The sequence below is a fragment of the Schistocerca americana genome, chromosome 2 (assembly GCF_021461395.2).
Source record: "Schistocerca americana isolate TAMUIC-IGC-003095 chromosome 2, iqSchAmer2.1, whole genome shotgun sequence".
In the NCBI taxonomy this organism is placed as follows: Eukaryota; Metazoa; Arthropoda; class Insecta; order Orthoptera; family Acrididae; genus Schistocerca; species Schistocerca americana.
Window position 1 is genome coordinate 961,055,258 of NC_060120.1, and position 21,304 is coordinate 961,076,561.

Sequence of the window (21,304 nt, forward strand, 5' to 3'; positions counted from 1 at the left end):
ACTCAGCGTGTTCCTCCAACGTAATACTTTCGACCACTCAAAAGATATGTTACACATCGTTTTGTAAAGAAATTTCTTTTTGTAAATCATTATAAGGTGACTTCCGTGAATTGCTTACTGATGATATTGTTTTATTCAGTGTAACGATGCAAACGTAGTTGTAATCAAATATATGCTGTATGTGCCACGTATCCATTGTCACCTAGAAGTTTATTCCCCTTTTCTTCCAATTTGTCCCTTTGTAGCAGTTGACAATTGTCGCGTGATACAATGTATCTAATGAACAATTTTATGTGATTGACATAATGGCAATAAGCTAGACAGCTATATGCTACTCGTCATACTCTATCTCTCATCAGTGGTGTAATGTAACATACTTTCATATCTTCTGATAGCAATTTTTGTATTTTATAGTCTTCGAAACTGACGGAATGCCGAAACACGTAACGTGCATCCAAATGGCCGCTTCATCTCAAAGCATTTTAATGCAAATCGCAGTAAATTTTTCCTTCCGTCATCCTTGTCGATCTTGCCGCTTCATGCTGCCTCTTTGGACTGATCGACTATGGTCTTTAGTACCCCCTACAGAGGGTAGAGAGGGCAGAGAGTTGTGCTATTTAGACACGTACTTTGTGTGATGACAGCTGAGCGTTTAAGGCTTCAGCTTTGCTACAGATGCTGGTACACTAGGCCCTTACTGCGTGTGTGTCAAGTAAAGGGCGGCGTCTGTGAAGGTGTGTGTCAAGTTAAGGGCGGCGTCTGTGAATGTCAGTTGTTGAGTTGTCGAGGGTAATCTTCACTCAAGCGTGTCGGCATACATTGGGGATGCCCTATCAACGCAATGAGGTGTATTCGTGCAGATTAGCCATCATTCTGGAACATACATCAGAGTTGAATTCTAGCCAGTACAGGGGCACGTTCTCAGCGTTGTGACAAGCCAATCACGGGAGGCATGGCCGTATTTTATGGCTCTGGTAGTCTGTCGCCAAGATGTTGTTGTCGTTACAGTCGGATGCAACTGTAATATACAAACCGCGTGCTGAAATAAGACTAATTTTAAAAGAATTACACATGACCATGATCTATGTCAGAAGTTACCTGTTTTTATGCAGTGCACCACTACAATGCATCAGCAAAGCCAGCCGTTTGATCATGATAATATGTATAGAAGCATCTTAGTATTGGTGGCAGTCTCTAGCTAGAAGGCATGTATTACCTTCCCCTGGCAATTCATGGAGTGGGTCGGTTATTATATTTATTCGCATACTCTACCAGCAACTCTCATGCATGGCTACTGGTCACAATATTAAAATTATTAATTATTTCACACTAGCCCTCTAACAATGACAGAGGCAGCAGAGGGAGGCATGTACTTTCACTGCCTGGAGAGGAGAGGGGGGGGGGGGGGGAGACCTGGCATCAACGCAACTAACCCAAAACTAACACTGGACCCTTGGTAGTTACAGCTTTTGTTATTTACCAAATGGGTTCAAAATGGTTCAAATGGCTCTGAGCACTATGGGACTCAACTGCTGAGGTCATTAGTCTCCTAGAACTTAGAACTAGTTAAACCTAACTAACCTAAGGACACCACAAACATCCATGCCCGAGGCAGGATTCGAACCTGCGACCGTAGCGGTCTTGCGGTTCCAGACTGCAATGCCTTTAACCGCATGCCCACTTCGGCCGGCCCAAATGGGTTCTTTGTACAGTTCACAGCACATAAAAATACTGAGTACTGATGGAGATTTTTATTGCTACTTTAATGAGACGGAAATTTACAGTGAGATGTACAACGATTTATCGTGATTTTCATCGGTAAATTCTGAAACTGTTCATCACAAATGGCACGGACCAAAACTGCTGATATCTTAGAGTTGTGCTAATGCAGAATCCTCAGAACACACCGCGCAAAAAACCATCAGGTTCCCCTGTAAGGTGGCCCTGGTGGGCCAGTAGGCTGAGGTTCACCAGTTAGTTCTGGACCTCCAGTAGGTTCCCTGTTGGTTCAGGACCGCCAGTTGGTGAGCCTGGTGGGCCAGTTGGTTCTGGAACTCCAGTAGGTTGACCTGTGGGTTCAGGACCTCCAGTTGGTGTACCAGGTGGGCCAGATGGTTCATGACCTCCTGTAGGTTGACCTGTTGGATCAGGACGTCCGGTTGGCGGGCCAGGGGGGCCAGTTGGCTGTGGCCCTTCAGTTGGTTCAGGAGGGCCAGGTGGAGTCTCCTGTTGCGGTATGCTGTCACCTTTGGTGGTACAATGTTATGCCGTAAAGCATGTTATACATTCCAATATTTCGAAAGACTACCTGCCAGTAACTAAGAACGTGCTATTCTTAGGCATCAAGTAAGGTAAGTAGGATTGTTGCGTAAGCCCATCTTTGTAGGTTAATTTACAGTGAAGTGTGCTCCTTTTCAAGACCTTTGAACCTCTCTATGACATATTAGGAAGGTGAACTTAAGCTGATAATGAAAATGACATCTTCCATACTTGAGATACACAATAAATGATAACCAGAGCTCCTAACATCCCATACTAAATTAGTTAGAGAAGTGACAAAGACAGAAGATTCGAGGTTCCCATCAGTCACATTAGAAGCATTATCAGTTGCAAACTAGAATGTATTAAATGCTATATAATTATCTATGACATAGTTAATAACAAGCGAAGTTAAAACCTGTTCTATTAGAATTATAGATCTCTGCATGCCTGAGTGCATGACAATGGTCCATAACCATATGGTAAAACTATGGTCAACAAAGATCATACAATGGAGTTGGAAAACTTTAGGGTTTAAAAACTCATCGAGGACAAGTTTATTAGAGAATGAACAAAAACTTGAATTTTTGTAGCAAATTCATTTCACTTAAGTCATTAGGAGGACCTGTAAAAAAATAACATTAAGTAAATTACCAGCAATAGTCTTGAATGTGACATCACACTAAAGAATGGGGCTCCACAAGGGTCGGTCTTGGGTCCTTTGTTGTTCTTAATATATATTAATGACTTGCCATTCTATATTCATGAAGAGGCAAAGTTAGTTCTCTTTGCTGATGATACAGGTATGGTAATCACACATGACAAACAAGAATTAACTGATGAAATTGTCAATAACGTCTTTCAGAAAATTACTAAGTGGTTCCTTGTAAATGGAGTCTCCCTGAATTTTGATAAGACACAGTATACACAGTACCATACAGTAAATGGTATGACGCCATTAATAAATATAGATCTTAATCAGAAGCATATAGCTAAGGTAGAATATTCAAAAAATTTTGGTGTGTCCATTGATGAGAGATTAAATTGGAAGAAACACATTGATGTTCTGCTGAAACGTTTGAGTTCAGCTACTTATGCAATAAGGGTCATTGCAAATTTTGGTGATAAACATCTTAGTAAATTAGGTTACTACGCCTATTGTCACTCGTTGTTTGCATATGGCATCATATTTTGGGATAATTCATCACTGAGGAACAAAGTATATATTGCACAAAGGCGTGTAATCAGAATAATAGCTGGAGTCCACCCAAGATCATCCTGCAGACATTTATTTAAGGATCTAGGGATATTCACAGTAGCTTCTCAGTATATATTCTCTCTTATGAAATTTGTTATTAACAACCAAACCCAATTCAAAAGTAATAGCAGTGTGCATAACTACAATACTAGGAGAAAGGATGATCTTCACTATTCAAGATTAAATCTAACTTTGGCACAGAAAGGGGTGAATTATACTGCCACTAAAGTCTTTGGTCACTTACCAAATAGTGTAAAAAGTCTGACAGATAACCAACAAGTATTTAAGAAGAAATTAAAAGAATTTCTGAATGACAACTCCTTCTACTCCATAGAGGAATTTTTAGACATAAATTAAGAAAAAAAAGAAAAAAACAAACATAAATTATACAAAAAAATTAAAAAAATAAAAAATATAAATGTTGTTATATTAACTTAATTATGTTGTTAAATTAACTTAATTATGTCATGTACTGGAAAATTTGACTCGTTCCACATCATTACGAAATATCGTATTGATGATCAATGGAACTAGTATTAATCTAATCGAATCTGAAATATATAAATTTAGAGTCTACCAGGCAGTCGCAGTAAGGCGCCAATTATTCAACGAACATGTACCTATTAGTGTTAGCCATGGTTCTCAGCGAAATCTCCATGGTTATACTGGACTCTTGACCATTATCTGTGCTTTGTCGTCATGAAGCCGAGTTTGACTACAGTTACCATAGAGAGATACAAGCAAAGGCATTCTCTCACAGAACTTAGAGAATGCATTGTTATGAACGCAAAAGAATTGGTACACCAAATTTTACAACTTCATGTATGACGTCATCTACAAAATGGAATGCTGTCGTCAAGGTATTAGTATAACCATTTGGAGCACCAATTACTATTCGTTTTTTTTTTAATTCTTCACCCATTACTACTTACCACAAAACACAAAAGGAGAGCTGCCATTGCGTGACGAGTAACAGTCGTAACTCGTCAACAAAGGATCCATATGGAGTCCACAGTCCAACTGACACAGTGAAAGAGATTGTTGTGTAATAAGAACACGGAATACAGCTTTGCTGAACTGAATAGCTAGCGTATGCTGCTTTGCTCATCGTCGCAAGTCTGTTCCTACGTGTCCAATTTTCTTAACATGCTAATTTAGACGTAGGGAAGAGGTGACTTAGTAGCTGCTACATCTGTGTTAGAAATTGAATCTCATAAACATTTGGTATTTTTCGCAACAGTTTCTATAACCGTTTCGCTGGCAGTCAATGACCAAAAAATTTTTTTCTTTGATGCCTGTCTCCCCAGTTTTAATCTCGAAATCAGTCCTCTCGACGAACAACACAGGTATTTTCTGCTGGTGGATACTGTCGATTATTTTCCTGCTACACATGTCAGTTCGCAAGTTCTGTGATAAGAAATTATTAGAGGCACCTGTATCCAATACTATTTCGTATTGAGGCTTGCACTAAAAACCAGTGTGTAGTTAGTATTTTTAGGTTGATGCTAGTAAAGTAATCTCTGACATCAGTTCTGCCAGTATACCTTAACAGATCTACGTGATGTCTTGAGTGGCTCCAATACTTGATGCGATCATCATCGGAAGACTTAATGAGGTCAGAATTACATTGATGAATCTTCAGTACGGATAGTTGAAGGTGGTTAATTAGTAACTTCAACAATGTTTACCGAATGTCCTCGATTTGGCCAACTAGCATTAGTGCACTTCGTTTGTAACTAGTGTGCGGGTAGGCATTGGCTACATTTCCTAGGTTCTGATTTTCTTTGCTTCGATTTCAGTAACTGTTGTCGTTATTTCAAAAATTTTGTCTAGTCCCCTTACCTTCGTAACCAGCGTGGTACAAATTGTTATTGTACTTTCTGCTGTTATTACTATTCGATTTCAGTGGGCTAGGGTCTGCGTGGCGCGCATCATGCCTGCGTGACGTAGAAGATGGCGTCACAGGAGTGGCACGGTAGCCATTAGGACGCCCGGTGCCAAGATTTGGCGGACGCAGCTGACTTGAATGCTGGGCACTATTGTGTCCGTTGTTGTGTTTATGTACCTTCATATCCTCACTGAATGCAGCCCGCTATTGTGGGCATTATTGTTGTGATTATAGACCTTAACGTCCTCATGAATCCAGAACAGACGTAAAATATTCTAGATCCTCTTCAGGTAAATGCACAAGTTTCTCACGAATATCGAAAGGTAAGTTTGCTTTCAGCATTCTTAACACATCTTTGAGAGAAAGCAGCTCCCCCCAGCACGAGTTTCGTGTAAATATTCCTGTGTATCCGTGGAGACTACTCTGTTTCTTATGGAAATACATCGACTAAAGTTCTCTTTGCCTTAAGATCTCTTCATTGCCTCTTAATCAATATTCGGATAACTATGCTCTTTCAAGCTGCTCTTAGCTTTGACGGAGTTCTACTGTGCCCGTGGTACCCTATGCTCCGCATCTTGTATGTATCCTCTTGTGAAACGAAATTTTTGTTGTTCATCCCAACACTGTGATAACACATCTTTCAAAGCTCATATGAACACAATATCATTTGGAGTATTTTCGCTGGGTATAATGACTTGGATTTGTCTATGTTTGAGGAAACTTCCGTCGAACAGCACAGAAGAGAGTGATGGTGCTGTCGCTACTTCATATGGTATACGATTTTGCGATAAGGTATTGAAATTTGTTTCGTTGCCATATGGGATGTGATCTGCAGCAGTAGGATGCCGTAACTGTCGTGGTACTCTGTTAGCAATCGTTGGGGTGTCTTGAACCATACCCTTGACTGTAGACAATTCTTGCTGCAAGTTTACTATTTGTGCATTTACTCTTTCACGTTATTCCGGCAAATCTTTATTTGCAGCGAGTTTGATTGGAATTAATTCGGATTTTATGGATTCGCTGCAGTTGTCTTGCTCGGACATAGCGATGTTGTGAGAATCACTTACTTCTAGTCCACAACTTAATTTATCATTTACTTCTACGTCCTTATGAGCAAGCCATTTGGAAAACTCGTCGATAATATTTTTGCATTGAACATTAAAAAGCTTTTGAATCGAAAAATGTTCAAATGAATGTGAAATCTTATGGGACTTAACTGCTATGGTCATCAGTCCCTAAGCTTACACACTACTTTACCTAAACTATCCTAAGGACAAAAGTGCACACCCATGCCCGAGGGAAGACTCGAACCTCTGCCGGTACCAGTGAGTATCCGAGAATGTATATAGTTTCCCGCTTCATGGACTCTGCCTTTCACTTTGTCTACATTCGTGAAGTTTGAGGTCATTAAATATTTCTGAGCAATTAACTTGATACCTTAAAAGTACGTAGTTTTTTATAGTTCTTCATCTTGTGGTGCAAGTGATAAAAGTGAAAATTCAGGTAAATTTGTCCAGTATTTTCTCATTTAATGGATACACTATTTTTCGTCGGTGGACGTTTGTGTATTTTTTACTTTAACTTTTCTTGCACACCCTTTAGTAGTTCATCCATCCAGATGGATGCATTACTTGTTATTTCTTATATAGGTGAAAAGTGATAGTAAAAGAACCAAGAGGAGAAGAAATTAAGATCCACAAAAGAAAACTTTTTTAAAAAAGAAAGTTGCCATATTTACAAAGTATAAGAAGCAGATCTAGCTCATACTCGGTAATTAGGGAAACAAGTGATGATCGTGAAAGTTACCAGTGAACTGTATGACATAGATAATGATTACATACACAATTATATGAGCAGATCATGCTTAAAATACAAATAGCAGATGTAAAAAGTAATCAGCTTTATATTTTTGTAGCATATCGTATGTTTTCATTATACAAAAAGATGTTATATATTAACAAAAGATAAGAGAAATTGGAAAAAATTAGAGCAAAACAGCGTTTCGTATATTCTTTCCGTTTTAAAAAACTATAAACTGTCATTTGTACGTAAATGGTCAATATTTTAACGCCCTTTCCTTGATAGCAGTACAACTGTTGTAAAAACTGAAACACCATACACATTCTCCAGAAAGAGAATGAAAAAAAGTGATTTTCTCCAAAAAGTTTGAAAAGTACATGTGCATTTATGCATCTCATATTTACAGTTATGTTGTCAGAGACGATTTAGCTTATAATAAGATCTCACTGCCCCATTGCATTTTCTTTTACTTTTTGATTTGGTAATTAGTTCTGATACGAGTATTTAAACGATGGACTTTGACTCGTAGGTCACCTTTCCAAATTATTTTCAAACCGATGTAAGGGTTTTTCTTTCAGTATCGAGTAACTTATTAGTCCGCCTCATTCCATCATAAAACCTGGAGTACAGACGAGTTTCCTTCAGTAATACACTACTTGTTTATGTGTGGAGCACACATTGTGCAGCTGTAACAGCAGTGAGTCAACAAGTGCACCTCCATATATCGATGTTAGTCTTCTAAATGTCTTTCTCATTTCTGGGCGTTACTGTGAAAAAACTGTAGACTCCTTAAATCAAAGTTTTTTTCTCATTCCGTATCGATGAACTAAATGTCAATGTACGGTTGAAGCTAAACTTGTTACGTTTTGAAGATTTTTTTGCTGTTGCAAGTTGAAGGATGAACCTGGATGGCTCGAAAAGAAATGCCTCCAACGAACAAAAGACAGGATAGAAATGTTCGCAGAACAGCAAACAAATATTATATTTGAGCATATGGCGTATTAAGAGGTTAGGGTTGTAAGGGTACAGTACCCTTACATAGTATCGATTATGCACTATGCAGAGATCATACATGGTTTAAGCAAAGACTGCAGTGCAGTCAACAATGTGCGAGTGGGTAAGCAGTAGTCGAGTGTTGGAGTCCGTGGGTGGAAGTCGGGTGTGAGAGGCTAGAGAGAGAGGTTACTCGGTAGCGAGGCCGGAGATGAGTGGCAGAATGGCACACAGTGTTTGATGTTCATAAATGTTTATAGATTGAGTGATTTAATTAATAAATTCCAACATTTAAGAAAGGAGATGTTATCATTTAGTAGCTTTCACAATAACAGAAGTGGACAACAATGAGTCTCATGGCAAGGAGAAAAGACATATATTATGCTAAAATGATTAAAATATAACTTCACCTACAGCGTATGCGAATAATATAGTTCGGTTCGAAACTGGGGGGAGGTTACATTGTGATCCTCACAAATATAAGTTGACGGTGGTGTGCTGTAATGTCCTGTACATTGAGCTACGGGCAATTAAACCGAAAAGGAGGCTTGCAGTTATGGGATAGAAATTAGATCACGATGGGAAAAACAAACATACGATGTGGAAAATCGAACACACCTATATCATACACAGTGTGTGCTGCAATCAGCTTAGTTAAACAGACTGACGCGCACAGAAAACTCTGCAGGAAGTTTGATATAAGTCCGCTGCCAAACTCGACAATCCTTTATGAAAGCCATCTTCAGAGACCCACTCATGTTCTAAATATCCGCGAGAGTAAGACTATGGTCCCTAAAGCATCAGTATTCCCGAACTGTATCTCTAAAACTTAACTACTAAGGACACATGCGACAAAGTGCAAAGCGTGTACAGTGATTCAGCTGTGGAAGAAATTCTGCAACAGGTAAAGAAATGGTCCTTAGGAGAGCCGGGGGCGCCAGTGGTATCCTTTCCGAAAGAAAACTGTAAGCTTGTCTTAGTGAACGGCTTAGACGAAAGACCAGAATCTTTTCAACAACTGGAACAAAGAACCTGCATGAATGAAACAATGTAAATCGTATACTATTTGTGACACACACTGCACCGAAGATTCTCGTGATCAGAAGCTTTTATTCAAATGAAAACCGTACGCTGAGAGGTGTAGGAAACAATGTCACCCGATAAAACCTTATGTTACAGTCTGTGCGCTAATGAGAGCAACTGCAGCTTCCGATAGGACCACAGACTAACATGGCGTGCTGAGGCAGCACGAAGCCTGGTAATAAGCGTGCGTTGATGAACAAAGGAGCAAATGAGAGCTATACGGTTCGTCGCAGCTGTCTTCCGTGACCTTCTCATACAATCACATCCCAAAAGGACTCCTGTCATTTTCGGTTCGACTACACCACATCACGCAGTGGCGAGCCTTATAAAAGCTCTGCAGCCGGCGCTCACCTCAGCACTTCCATCAACATGAGGGCGACAGTGGCAGCTCTTCTCCTGTGTCTTGTGGTGAGTAGTGTGGAATGAGAAAAGTATAAATCGTGATTGGTGCTCCATTTGTCTTTTCTACCACATTAACAATCACGTACATATCTCAGGCGAAGCATATACTAAGATGTAAATTTTGTTGCACTTCTTTTACGTGTATAATATCCTAAGAGGGATAGGCGTGTTTTCTCTGGTGTTTCGGCAGATATTTTCAATTTCGTTTTGCAATGTGTAGCTGGAATCGGCCCAAAAATACGTTGCTCATAAATATCTTTCAAGCGACACTCACAAGGGGATGCCGCCAATTGTGAAATTCAGATTCGATTCATACTGCGCGTAATAAAAGCTCATGGCCAGAGGTGTAATGTGGCAAAGCACCAAGATGCACTTCTCAGCCGTTGTCGAGAAAATCGACAGTTAAAAGAAACCATTGCGGTGAAATACTCTCTACGATTACAAAGTTTCTACAGCGTCGTGGCGCAGCGGTAAGCGCTCGGGTTCGTAATCCGAAAGTCGCCGGATCGAATCTCCCGCCATTCATTTTTTTTTATTATTAGTTTTTTGTAATTCAAATATATATATATATATATATATATTAATGAATTGCTAATGCATGTTGGTGAAGGCGGATCGCTCTCCAATTGTACCGCCTCCATTTTTCCGTTTGTTTAACAGGGTGTACCAAAGCTCTCCCGTCCGCACTGATTTTCGACGATGTTATAAGTTGCGCTAGGGACCGCATCTACCTTCTTTCGAAGTTAGCAGGCAACTACGCTGTTATGCGGCGGCTCGTTTCGGCCCATTCAACATCTGTCCTTCAAGTGTAACGAGCGAGTAACGGAGTTTATATTTCATACCTGCCACAGCAAATTTGTGTTCGTGGGGTCTCTATTCTAATTCGAACGTTTGACTTACGCTATACGTATTCGTTTCGGAATATCGTTTCTACGTCTTCCGTTAACTATACGTGGTTAACATTACGAAGACAATTAATAAAATTTGTGAAATACAACTTTGTTTGCGGAAAACATAATGATGTTCGAAGTCGCCAGTTTTTCCACGACAAACGACTTTCAACAACTTATTATATGCATAATTGTTGCAACTGATTTCCGGGAATTATATATATATATATATATTTGAATTACAAAAAAAAATACTAAAAAAAAAAGTTCCATAGCGCGAGATTCGATCGGGTGACCTTCGGATTACAAACCCGAGAGCTTACCGCTGCACCACGACGCTGTAGATGGTTATTAATCATAGAGAGTATTTCACCGCAACGGTTTCTTTTAACTGTCGATTTACTCGACAACGGCTGAGAAGTGCATCTTGGTGCTTTGCCACATTACACCTCTGGCCATGAGCTTTTATTATGCGCAGTATGAATCATATCTGAATTTCACAATTCGCGGCCTCCCCTTGTCAGTGTCGACAGAGAGCCCCGCTTAGCTTCCCATTACAAACAAAATTATTTTCAAAGCGCAGTTCTACATGTGGCGTGGTCCCACGTTAGTGCGATATTCGTTTTATCGATATGCATCAACAGCGACAGTAAAACACGAAGAACAACAAGTACTCCAACACCGCATGAGCAGCGCTGACGCATAGCGGTTGCAGTCAGCACAGGTCAGGGCAGTACTGTTGTTGCCGGACTACTGGTTTGTGTTTTTATGTCCCTGTTAATGTACATCGATACAACGAATATCGCTCTAGCGTAATATGCCAACGCTCTACCTAACAGGCGGAATTTGACAATTCCGCTATAAAAATTGTTTTGTTTGAAACGAGAAGCAAAGCGGGGCTTTCCGCTGACACTGAACGGCGTACGAAAGACGTTCTGAGATATATTAGTTTGGGCTGGTTCGAGCTGCACCTTACAAAAACCAAATTGCGTGTATCTGCCGAAACACGGGAGAAAATGCACCTGATGTCTCTTCGGAGAGACAACCTCTATACATACTACACTTTCTCTAATGGCGACGAGTGAGATTGTGATTGCTTATTTCTCTGTGCGTGCAGGAGTCAATTTGAATTTAGCTTGAAAAAGTCTAAATAGGTAGAAGTCAGATGCAGTATTGCGGCCAAGGATTTTCTCCTTTTGTCCAGATCTACTAGTTATAAGTATGTATTCGGTATACAGTGCAGTCAGGAACAGTCTCAAAATCTTGTAAAAGTGCTGCGGGTTACATTGTGCTGAGTAATAATTGTTCTGGAAAAAAAATCGACACGTTGCTTTGTTTCAGAGTAAATTAGGATTCTAGTTAGCCGATCAGGCTAGTCGCGCGCAAACTCAAGTGGCTCACAAGGACAATTTGTATCAGCTGTTCTCGTCGCGTAGACGATAGCACACGAGACTGCTCAGCCTTTGTCTCGGGTTCGGGCCTTACTACCGCCCCACGTCCATTTTCTGTATCGCTCTCTTGTCCGGTTTTAGGAAACGAAACGAAGAACACATTTGGTGACACCGTCTCTGGCGGGCTGCTTGAATTTAAGCACGCAACGGCCTGTTGCCTAACGTCAAAGCTAATTGACTCAGTACAAATTATGGATTTTTTAAAATAATTATTTCTTAGCACAACCTATCCTGCAATACCCTTAAGCATACAAGCTTTTCGCACTTTTTCTGACAACTCTGTGTCCGTGACATTTTCCTTCGGCCATTTGCCAGGTAACACGGTTCAAGGTTTCTGTAATACTTTCCTTAATTACAAGCATTGAGACAGTTAACTTATATGGCCCGAGGATTCCCGGATATTAAGTAAGACTCTGAACTCGCGTTCGAGACGAAAACGATTCTAATCTCCACTGGCCATTCAAATTTTACATTTTTATCTTTTGCCTAAATAGCTTAACGCAAATTTAGCGCTGGTTTCTTTGCAAGAAAACACGACGAATTTCGCTCACGAATCTCAGCTTGCGCTCCGTCTCCAGTAACGCTGTTGTCGACAAGTTACTTCCATTTTCCTCGCGTTTGTGAAAATGTATGCATCACAAATTCAAATACAGCTGCTTGGTAGAGGAACGATGTTTAGTTTTATCACATCGTTGTTGCCAGCTGCTTCAGCAGCCGTTAATTGTATCTTTCCATGTCTTCACCGGTGCAGAAATCTACTGTAGCTCTAATGAAAAAGTTTTGCACTACATTTGAGATAGGCGATAAGTCGTAGATAGTGCCCTCGTCTGTGAGGTGTACCAGTTTGCAAGCCGTGATGTTGTCTGACAGCTTACCTACTTAACAAGTGTCGTCGATTTCTGTAAGTATATTAAAAAAAATGAGAATAATTCGGCACAAGGAGTGGCGACCATTTATCTTTTGCATGCAGCTTCTTTGCTGACATATTCAGAAAATGTCAAAAATAACTTTTCTAACACGCATTATTGTAGATCTATGGATATTAAACAAGAGCACACATCACAGCGAGCATGTAATCCGGAAGCCTGGTATGACTCATGGGGCCAATCTGTATTACAACCTCAACTGATAGCCAATAATATTGACTTTATATGATTCTTTCGAAACTGAATGAATGATATACTCTATAGTACATGTTTTTACGGTAGGTATCAGCATGCCGCAGCCAAGAGACTCCACCTGGCCCTCCTGGACCAACTGAAGGGCCACAACCAACTGGTCCACCTGGCCCACCAACTGGAGGACCTGACCCAACAGGCCAACCCACTGGAGGCCCTGAACCAACTGGACCACCTGGCCCACCAACTGGAGGACCTGACCCAACAGGCCAACCTACTGGAGGTCCTGAACCAACTGGAGGGCCACAGCCAACTGGAGAACCTCAACCTACTGGTGGACCTCAACCTACTGGCCCACCAGCGTCGCCGTCTGGGGGACCTGGTCGTTTTTGGCGTGGTGTGTTCTGAAGATTCTGCATCAGTACAACTCTGAAACATCAAAAGATTTCATCCACAGCATTTGGAAATAACTGAATCACAGCTTATTGATGGAAATGTTCTCGTAATCTCATTGTAAATTTATTTCTCATTAAACTAGCAATGAAAAATCTCCATCGATCTTTGTATCTACCGCGAAATTTAATAAGAAACCGCTTGATAAACAACATAAGTTTTAACTCAATCTGAAACTGTTTACAAAAGAATGCAGCTCCCTCCTATCAGAGGTTCGAATCCTCCCTCGGGCATGGATGTATGTATTGTTTTTAGCATAAGTTAGTTTAAGTAGTGTGGAAGTCTAGGAACCGACGACCTCAGTAGTTTGGTCCCTTACGAATTCACCAACACACGAATGTAGCTGTTCACAACCTGAAAATAATAAAATTATTTTTATGGCGTAACTGAAGCCACTTGCAATTCGTCAAAAATGGCTCAAATGGCTCTGAGCACTATGGGACTCATCTGCTGAGGTGATAAGTCCCCTAGAACTTAGAACTACTTAAAACTAACTAACCTAAGGACAACACACACATCCATGCCCGAGGCAGGATTCGAACCTGCGACCGTAGCGGTCGCGCGGTTCCAGACTGTAGCGCCAGAACCGCTCGGCCACCAGCGGCCGGCCTCTTAAGTAATGTTCATAATTTAACCAGTTCTTAGTTGCGTATTTCGTAGTTTCAGAAAGTGATTTATATGGTCAGAGCCCACAAAGCGTGAGTAATATAGATATTTAGGGAAGTCAGTAACAGAATGATTCGACCTTTGATTCCATGCCACTCTGCATATAACACATGTCATAAGAATGAGTCGTAATATCACACAGGATGAAACAAAAAATGATCATAATTGTACTGTGAAGTAGTGAAAAAAGGTTGCAGTGCTGAACCAGGCTGGCTTATGTGACACTCAACCGAAATCGCAACGTTACGGTGGATGTATGCCACATATTATTCTCTGGAACTTGTTACTACGACAGCGAACTGGTCTGTAGCTGGTCTGTGTTATTTATCCTCGGATCAGCACATTTATTGGTTCGTAAAACGACCGAAGAAATGAGGCAACAGCTTGATTCCATACCACAGCAGATTGTAATAAGATGTTTTCTGTATCAGCATGATAGATCTGTTATTTATCAAGCAAAGACGATTCCATTGTATTTCGAAGAAAATTATTTGACATTTCTCGATATGCCTAGCACTGCTTCATTCCGCATACGTAATATGGGCTAGAATGGAGGTTGTGTACCGTAACAGGTCGGCAATATCTGATCGCTATCCTTCCGGAAAATTGGTAACATTTTTATTACTGTTATGAATAAGACCATACAATTGTCTATGGGCAGGTATTGTGCTTGAATTATTTTTTTGGCGCAACTGAAGCCACTTGTAATTCGTCAGTTACATATCCTGAGTCAGTTACATATTCATATATTATGTGAATTTCTACTAGGTATGACCTTCCAAGAATTAAATGGCGTCTACGAAGTTTCGACACCATGGTTTCGTGAGACGGGAACTAAATTTGGCTTGTCCCTCAATGACTCCCACTCAGAATAACTATTTGCGTTATGTTTATTATCAGATAATCTCTGTTTCCTTATACGCTGCTATGCACATGGGTTAATGGCTGTTTTGTTCGCGGCGCGGAGAGGCCGCATGGTTAGAGGTACCAAGTCCTGAATTGCACGGTCCCTCCCCCCGGCGGTTCGAGTCCTCCCTCGGGCATTGGGATTTGTGTTGTTCTTAGCCTAAGTTAGTTTAAGTTAGCTTAAGTAGAGTGTACGTCTAGGGACCGATGACCTCAGCAGTTGGTTCCCTTAGGAACAATAACACTTTGAACAGTTTTGTTCATCTAACGCTGTCGCACAGAATATATTATTACTTTCGTTAAGAAACATGGGTGCTGTACTTACTCAAATTCTTTTCCGAAATCTAGAAATACTGCATTGCCTGGCATGATACGTGGCTTTCAGAATACCGTGTGCGAATTGCGGGAGTTGGGTTTTGTAGAATCCATGCTGTTGCCATGAAGGAGGTTATTCTGTTCGACGTATCTAATTACGTTCCAGTTCAGAATCCACACATATTATAAAATGGATGTACTCTTGCAAGCTTCTGGGCTCTATCAGTTGCAACCAAGACTTTAATAAAATGACAAAGGTAATGTAAGTCAGGTGGTTCAAATGGCTCTAAGCACTATGGGACTCAACTGCTGTGGTCATCAGTCCCCTAGAACTAACCTAAGGACATCACACACATCCATGCCCGAGGCAGGATTCGAACCTGCGACCGTAGCAGCAGCGCGGCTCCGGACTGGAGCGCCTACAACCGCACAACCACCGTGGCCGGCGCATGTAAATCAGAACACTTGGAGGGATTGTGGTCTAAATAACAACTGATTTATTCTTTCTTAGCATCACATGACAAATTATGGCTAAAGAAGCGACACACAGACATTTTTATCTGGCACTCGCTTTCAATAATATGCAGTCTGTGGTTCACAGAGTGATCAACTGGGGATCAACACAACACACTAACTAGAACTAATCGCTTTATCTGATTTCATAAATGTGAATCTGTCGTATGGCCCAAAAACTATGCTACTATCAAGCATCTGTATCCTACTACTCTATAAAGAAAAATATGGTTCCAAAGAACAGAGTGCTGAGAAGCATACATTGGAGCCCTACGCCGTAGCAGCGAATACTTTACCCTTCCGCACGACACGCTCGCCGAGCAGTCACGGACACCGGCAATGTGCTATTATTTGCGCGCTCCCGGAAACATGCAGGTCCGCGGTCTCACGTTCGGTTGATTCGGAACGCAGGTACTTCCCTCGAAGCCTCTGAAACCTCGGTAGATTCCAGTGCTTTCTACGTAACAAAGGCCGATACTCTTCTTTATTGCCGGCCATCAGATCTTACAATGCGCCGGTCAACTCTGCGGCGACTCATCGGCCCTAGTCACCCTACTTGGACGTGGCCGCCGTGCGACCGGCGCCTCCCAATCCGTCTGCACAACGAGACCTGGGGACTTGGCTGTTGGCAAAACCTTTCACCAGGTTTCGGAGAAAAAAGCTCCCCTCCGCTCTAAGCCGCCGTACACTTTTACTACTGTCAAATAACTCGGCACCCTCTTCTTTCGAACTCAGATAAAGCCTACCGCTATGCCTTCACTAGAGCACACAAGTCAGAGCGTTAACCACTGCCACCCATTTCGCCACATCAGTGAAGTCAGATCGTATCAAATGTAGGAACCAAGTTATAATGATGTCCTTCCCTATGCACACTAAGCAGCACGACACTGTGTCAGAAGTTAGAGTGCCGCCCGCATCTCGTGGTCGTGCGGTAGCGTTCTCGCTTCCCACGCTCGGGTTCCCGGGTTCGATTCCCGGCGGGGTCAGGGATTTTCTCTGCCTCGTGATGGCTGGGTGTTGTGTGATGTCCTTAGGTTAGTTAGGTTTAAGTAGTTCTAAGTTCTAGGGGACTGATGACCATAGATGTTAAGTCCCATAGTGCTCAGACCATTTTTTTTAAAGTTAGAGTGCCCTGCAATCTCTCACACTGATAAGCCAAAACATCATGGCTACTGCCCACTACGACGTCTCTGTTCTTGTACAGAAGGGTCCATATTCAGGAAAAATGGGAAATGCAGACATTCCTATGCGCGACAGCCTATGAAGAAGAGAAGTTGTTACACGCTGCACGTACAGTAATGCAACTAGCTTCGTCGATTGCACTATGAGCTGAACATAACGAGGTGGCGTAGAGGTAAAGCCACGCGACCTCCAAAGAGGAGGGCCGTCGTTTAAGCTCCTCGCTTTCCGCTGCTCTGTGGTTTCCTTAACCACCGGGAGGGTTCCTATCGACAGCACACAACCAATTTCTTTCCCCATCTTTATTGTCCAACTTTGTGCTACGCCTCTAATTTATTTACTTATTTATGTAAACTCATCAGATTAGGACTTTCTGATTCCTTCTTACATTTTTAACGTGCCAAAAGTAATAAAATGGTATTAATAGAATTAAAAAGTAATGAATTTTTGTAATGACCATAAACTGACAACTGGCTAATAGCGTTAATATTAAGGGTAATACTACTACTGTTGCTTTCCCTGATACGGACCACAATAATAGTAATAATAATAATACTTTGTGGATCAGAAACACTACGTTTGAACAGGAAAACGGTCAATAAAGCCACTAAGGAAAAGGAAAGCAAAATCCTAAGATAATTTTTACGCCCAAAAATTGTAGGGGATCTACATTACACAGATGCAATCAGAAAATCAAATAATACGCAAACATCCGTAGTGACATTAGAAACCGCAGATTAAGATTCTGTAGACATACTGAAAAAATGAACCCAGACAAACTTACAAAACAAATAGCTTTTTGACAGCATGCGCAAAGATGAAATGTACAAGGTAAAATTTAATGCTGAGATCAAAAGTGATCCAAAAATTGCCAGAAAATACTGCTCAAAATCTTCAGATTCAATTCAAATAGCAAATTGACGTAGACGAAAAGCCGAAAAGGATACTGGGACAACATGTTGTGAACAGAGAAAGGACGTCCATAGGAAGAGAATGAAAGAAATATGGGTACAAGGGAAGGCAAATGGCGACCTTGTAGCCCTAATAGGTTTACTTCCAAATAATAATAGTAATAATACCGATAGCAGGAGATACAAAATGTACTTACAGGTGGACAAAAGGAATATTATGTGACCTAGAGAATTCAGTGATACAGAAATTTAGGCAGACTGCACCACCTAAGGACGTTTGTGACTCAGGACGTCTTGTTGATGTGAAGGATACATAGTTGTATCGAGATAATGAATGCATATACGACAAAGTAGAAAGTATTGTTGTATCTGTAGATATGTCAATGAATTTTTGAGGGAGATCTTTCCCGATCCGAGTTCTTGCTACTGAAAAAACAGAGAAAACAATTGAACGGATGAAGTGGGACAAAGCCTACTTTGCTCTAATGGGACAGAGTGTTTTTGCTGTGTTATTCAGACAAGAGTGATGAAGTCGAGGGGACACATGAGGGAGAGTATACTTTCATAAGGTGATAGAAGATACAGAAAAGTCCTTGGGAGTAAACATTAGTGCCGTTTTCATTAGTATGTGTAGTCTGAATAAAAATGCTTCTGAAAAGTTGCCTGATGAAAAAATATTGTCCACATACGTCTCATAAAGACAAATATTTCGTTATTTTTCCATAAGGCAATTCTATTTCATCCATCAAAAGCCACATATCTGAACAGCACTAACCTTAAAACATCTTTAGTTTCCGCGAATGTATATAGTTTCCCACTTCACTTTGTTTGTATTCGTCAAGTTTGAGGCCATTAAATCTTTCTGAGTACTTAAGTTGATACTCTGAAAGTACTTAGTTTCTTAGAATTCTCAGTCTTGTGGTGCAAGTGATAAAAGTGTTTTCGTCCACAACAAAATTCAGGTAAATTTGTCCAGTATTTTCTCATTTAATGAACACACTTTCTTTCGTCGGTGGATGGTTGCGTGTATTTTTTACTTTATCTTTTCTTGCACACCCTTTAAAAGGTCAGCCATCCAGATGGATGCATTAGATGTTATTTCTTATACAAGTACTAAGGAATAGTGAAAGCGCCAAGAGGAGAAGAAATTAAGATATACAAAAGGAAAAATTTTTAAAAAAGAAAAATAATAATGTAAGACAGGGAGAGAGAAAGAGAAAAGCTGCATAAGTCCACAATGGGAAAAACAACCGTTCGATGTTGAATATCGAACCTACCTAGTTCACATACAGTAGGTGCAGCGATCATCTGGGTTAAACAGACTAACGGTTACAGAAAGCTTAGCGCACAGTTCTGAGTAAGGACACGCGTAAAATCAACAGTCCTTTATGACAGCCGTCTTCAGGGGTCCAAACAGGGCACAGATATCAGTGAGAGTAAGACTAGGCCTCTAGTATCTCAGTATAATGTGCTGTATAAAGTTCGTCGTGTCTGGATAACTTAAATGATTTATTGCTTCAAGTGATACCTGTACGTTATTGGGATTAATCAGGTATGTGATGGCTGTGCCTTCTCGTATTCCTTCCATGAACTGATAGTTAAGAAACCAAAATGAAGGACTTCATTAGGAAAGACTTCATTAGGATCGAGTCTGCCTTAACATTAACAAATTGTAACTGAAACAACACCATTGTGAGGCTGTTCCATTTGTTGGTACAGAGCGATCAGCGTGAGTCAATGTCATTTGCGTACAACTCATGGACAAATGGTTCAAATGGCGCCAAGCACTATTGGACTTAACATCTGAGGTAACGAGCCCCCTAGAATTAGAACTACTTAAACCTAACCAACCTAAGGACACCACACACATCCATGCCCGCGGCAGGATTCGAACCTGCGACAGTAGCAACAGCGCGGTTGCCGACTGAAGCACCTGGAACCGCTCGGCCACAGCTGACGGCACACATGGACATTTATGCCTCTTACGCGACAGAGACTTCAGCTTTCTCGTATTAAGGGACTGGATACAGTCTATAGTGCAGAAGAGTGGACTGATGTACAGTACTTAGATTTGATATTTCCTAGCGGACTACATTTATCGATATCAATAAAAACATCGAAGATAGTCACCAACATTCTACGTGAAGCATTACATTTCAAAAGCAACGAACTTCCTCAGGATGGCACATATAATGAGTATCATGGTGAAAGTAAAAAAATGCAAAGCACACAATGAAATGCATACGTGGCATATCTACGGAGTATAAGAAGCAGTTACAGCGCATACTCGATACGTATGGAAACAAGTGATGATCGTGAAAGTAACAGCGAACTGTAGGACATAGATAATGATTACATATTCAATTATAAGAGCAGGCCATGCTTAAAATACAAATAGCAGATGTAAAAAGTAATCAGCTTCATATTTTGTAGCATATCGTATGTTATCATTGTACAAAAACATATTATATATTAACAAAAGATAAGAGCAATTGGAAAAAATTAGAGCAAAACAGCGTTTGTGTATGTTCTTTTCCATTTTAATAAACTATAAACTGTCATTTGTACGTAAATGCTCAATATTTTAACGCCCTTTCCTTGATAGCAGTACAACTGTTGTAAAAACTGAAACATCATACACATTCTGCAGAAAGATATTGAAAGAAAGTGATTTTCTTCAAAAAGTTTAAAAATTACGTGTGCATTTAGGCTTCTCATATTTACAGTTATGTTTTTGTCAGAGACTGTTTGGCTTATAATAAGATCTCACAAACCCATTGCATTTACTTTTACTTTTTGATATGGTAATTAGTTCTTATACGAGTATTTAAACGATGAACTTTGACTCATTGGTCTCCTTTCCAAATTATTTTCAAACCGCCGTAAGGATTTTCCTTTCAGTATCGAGTAACCTATTAGTCCTCCTCATACCATCCCAAAACCTGGAGTACAGATGAATTTCCTCCTTTAATACGCTACTTGCTTATGTATGGAGCACATATTGTGCAGCTGTAAGAGCACTGCGTCAACAAGTGCACCTCTATATATCGATGTTAGTCATATAAATGTCTTTCTCATTTCTGGGCGTTATTGTGAAAAAACTGTAGACTCCTTAAATCAAAGTTTTTTCTCATTACGTATCGATGAACTAAATGTCAATGTACGGTGGAAGCAAAACTTGGTAGATTTTGAAGATTTTTTCTCTGTTGCAAGTTGAAG

The 21,304-nt window shown here is 40.5% G+C and overlaps 2 protein-coding genes across 2 annotated transcripts in view; one reads left to right on the forward strand and one right to left on the reverse strand.

Moving 5' to 3' along the window:
• The window catches only part of LOC124596192 (proline-rich protein 2-like), an 89,677-nt gene that overhangs the window by 12,764 nt on the left and 55,609 nt on the right, over nucleotides 1–21,304 (reverse strand). The window lies entirely within an intron of this gene.
• LOC124596184 (proline-rich protein 2-like) lies at nucleotides 9,587–13,694 on the forward strand. Its single transcript, XM_047135225.1, has 2 exons — nucleotides 9,587–9,689; nucleotides 13,233–13,694. The coding sequence occupies exons 1-2, from the start codon at nucleotides 9,651–9,653 to the stop codon at nucleotides 13,548–13,550; spliced, it is 357 nt and encodes a 118-aa protein (XP_046991181.1). The 5' UTR covers nucleotides 9,587–9,650; the 3' UTR covers nucleotides 13,551–13,694.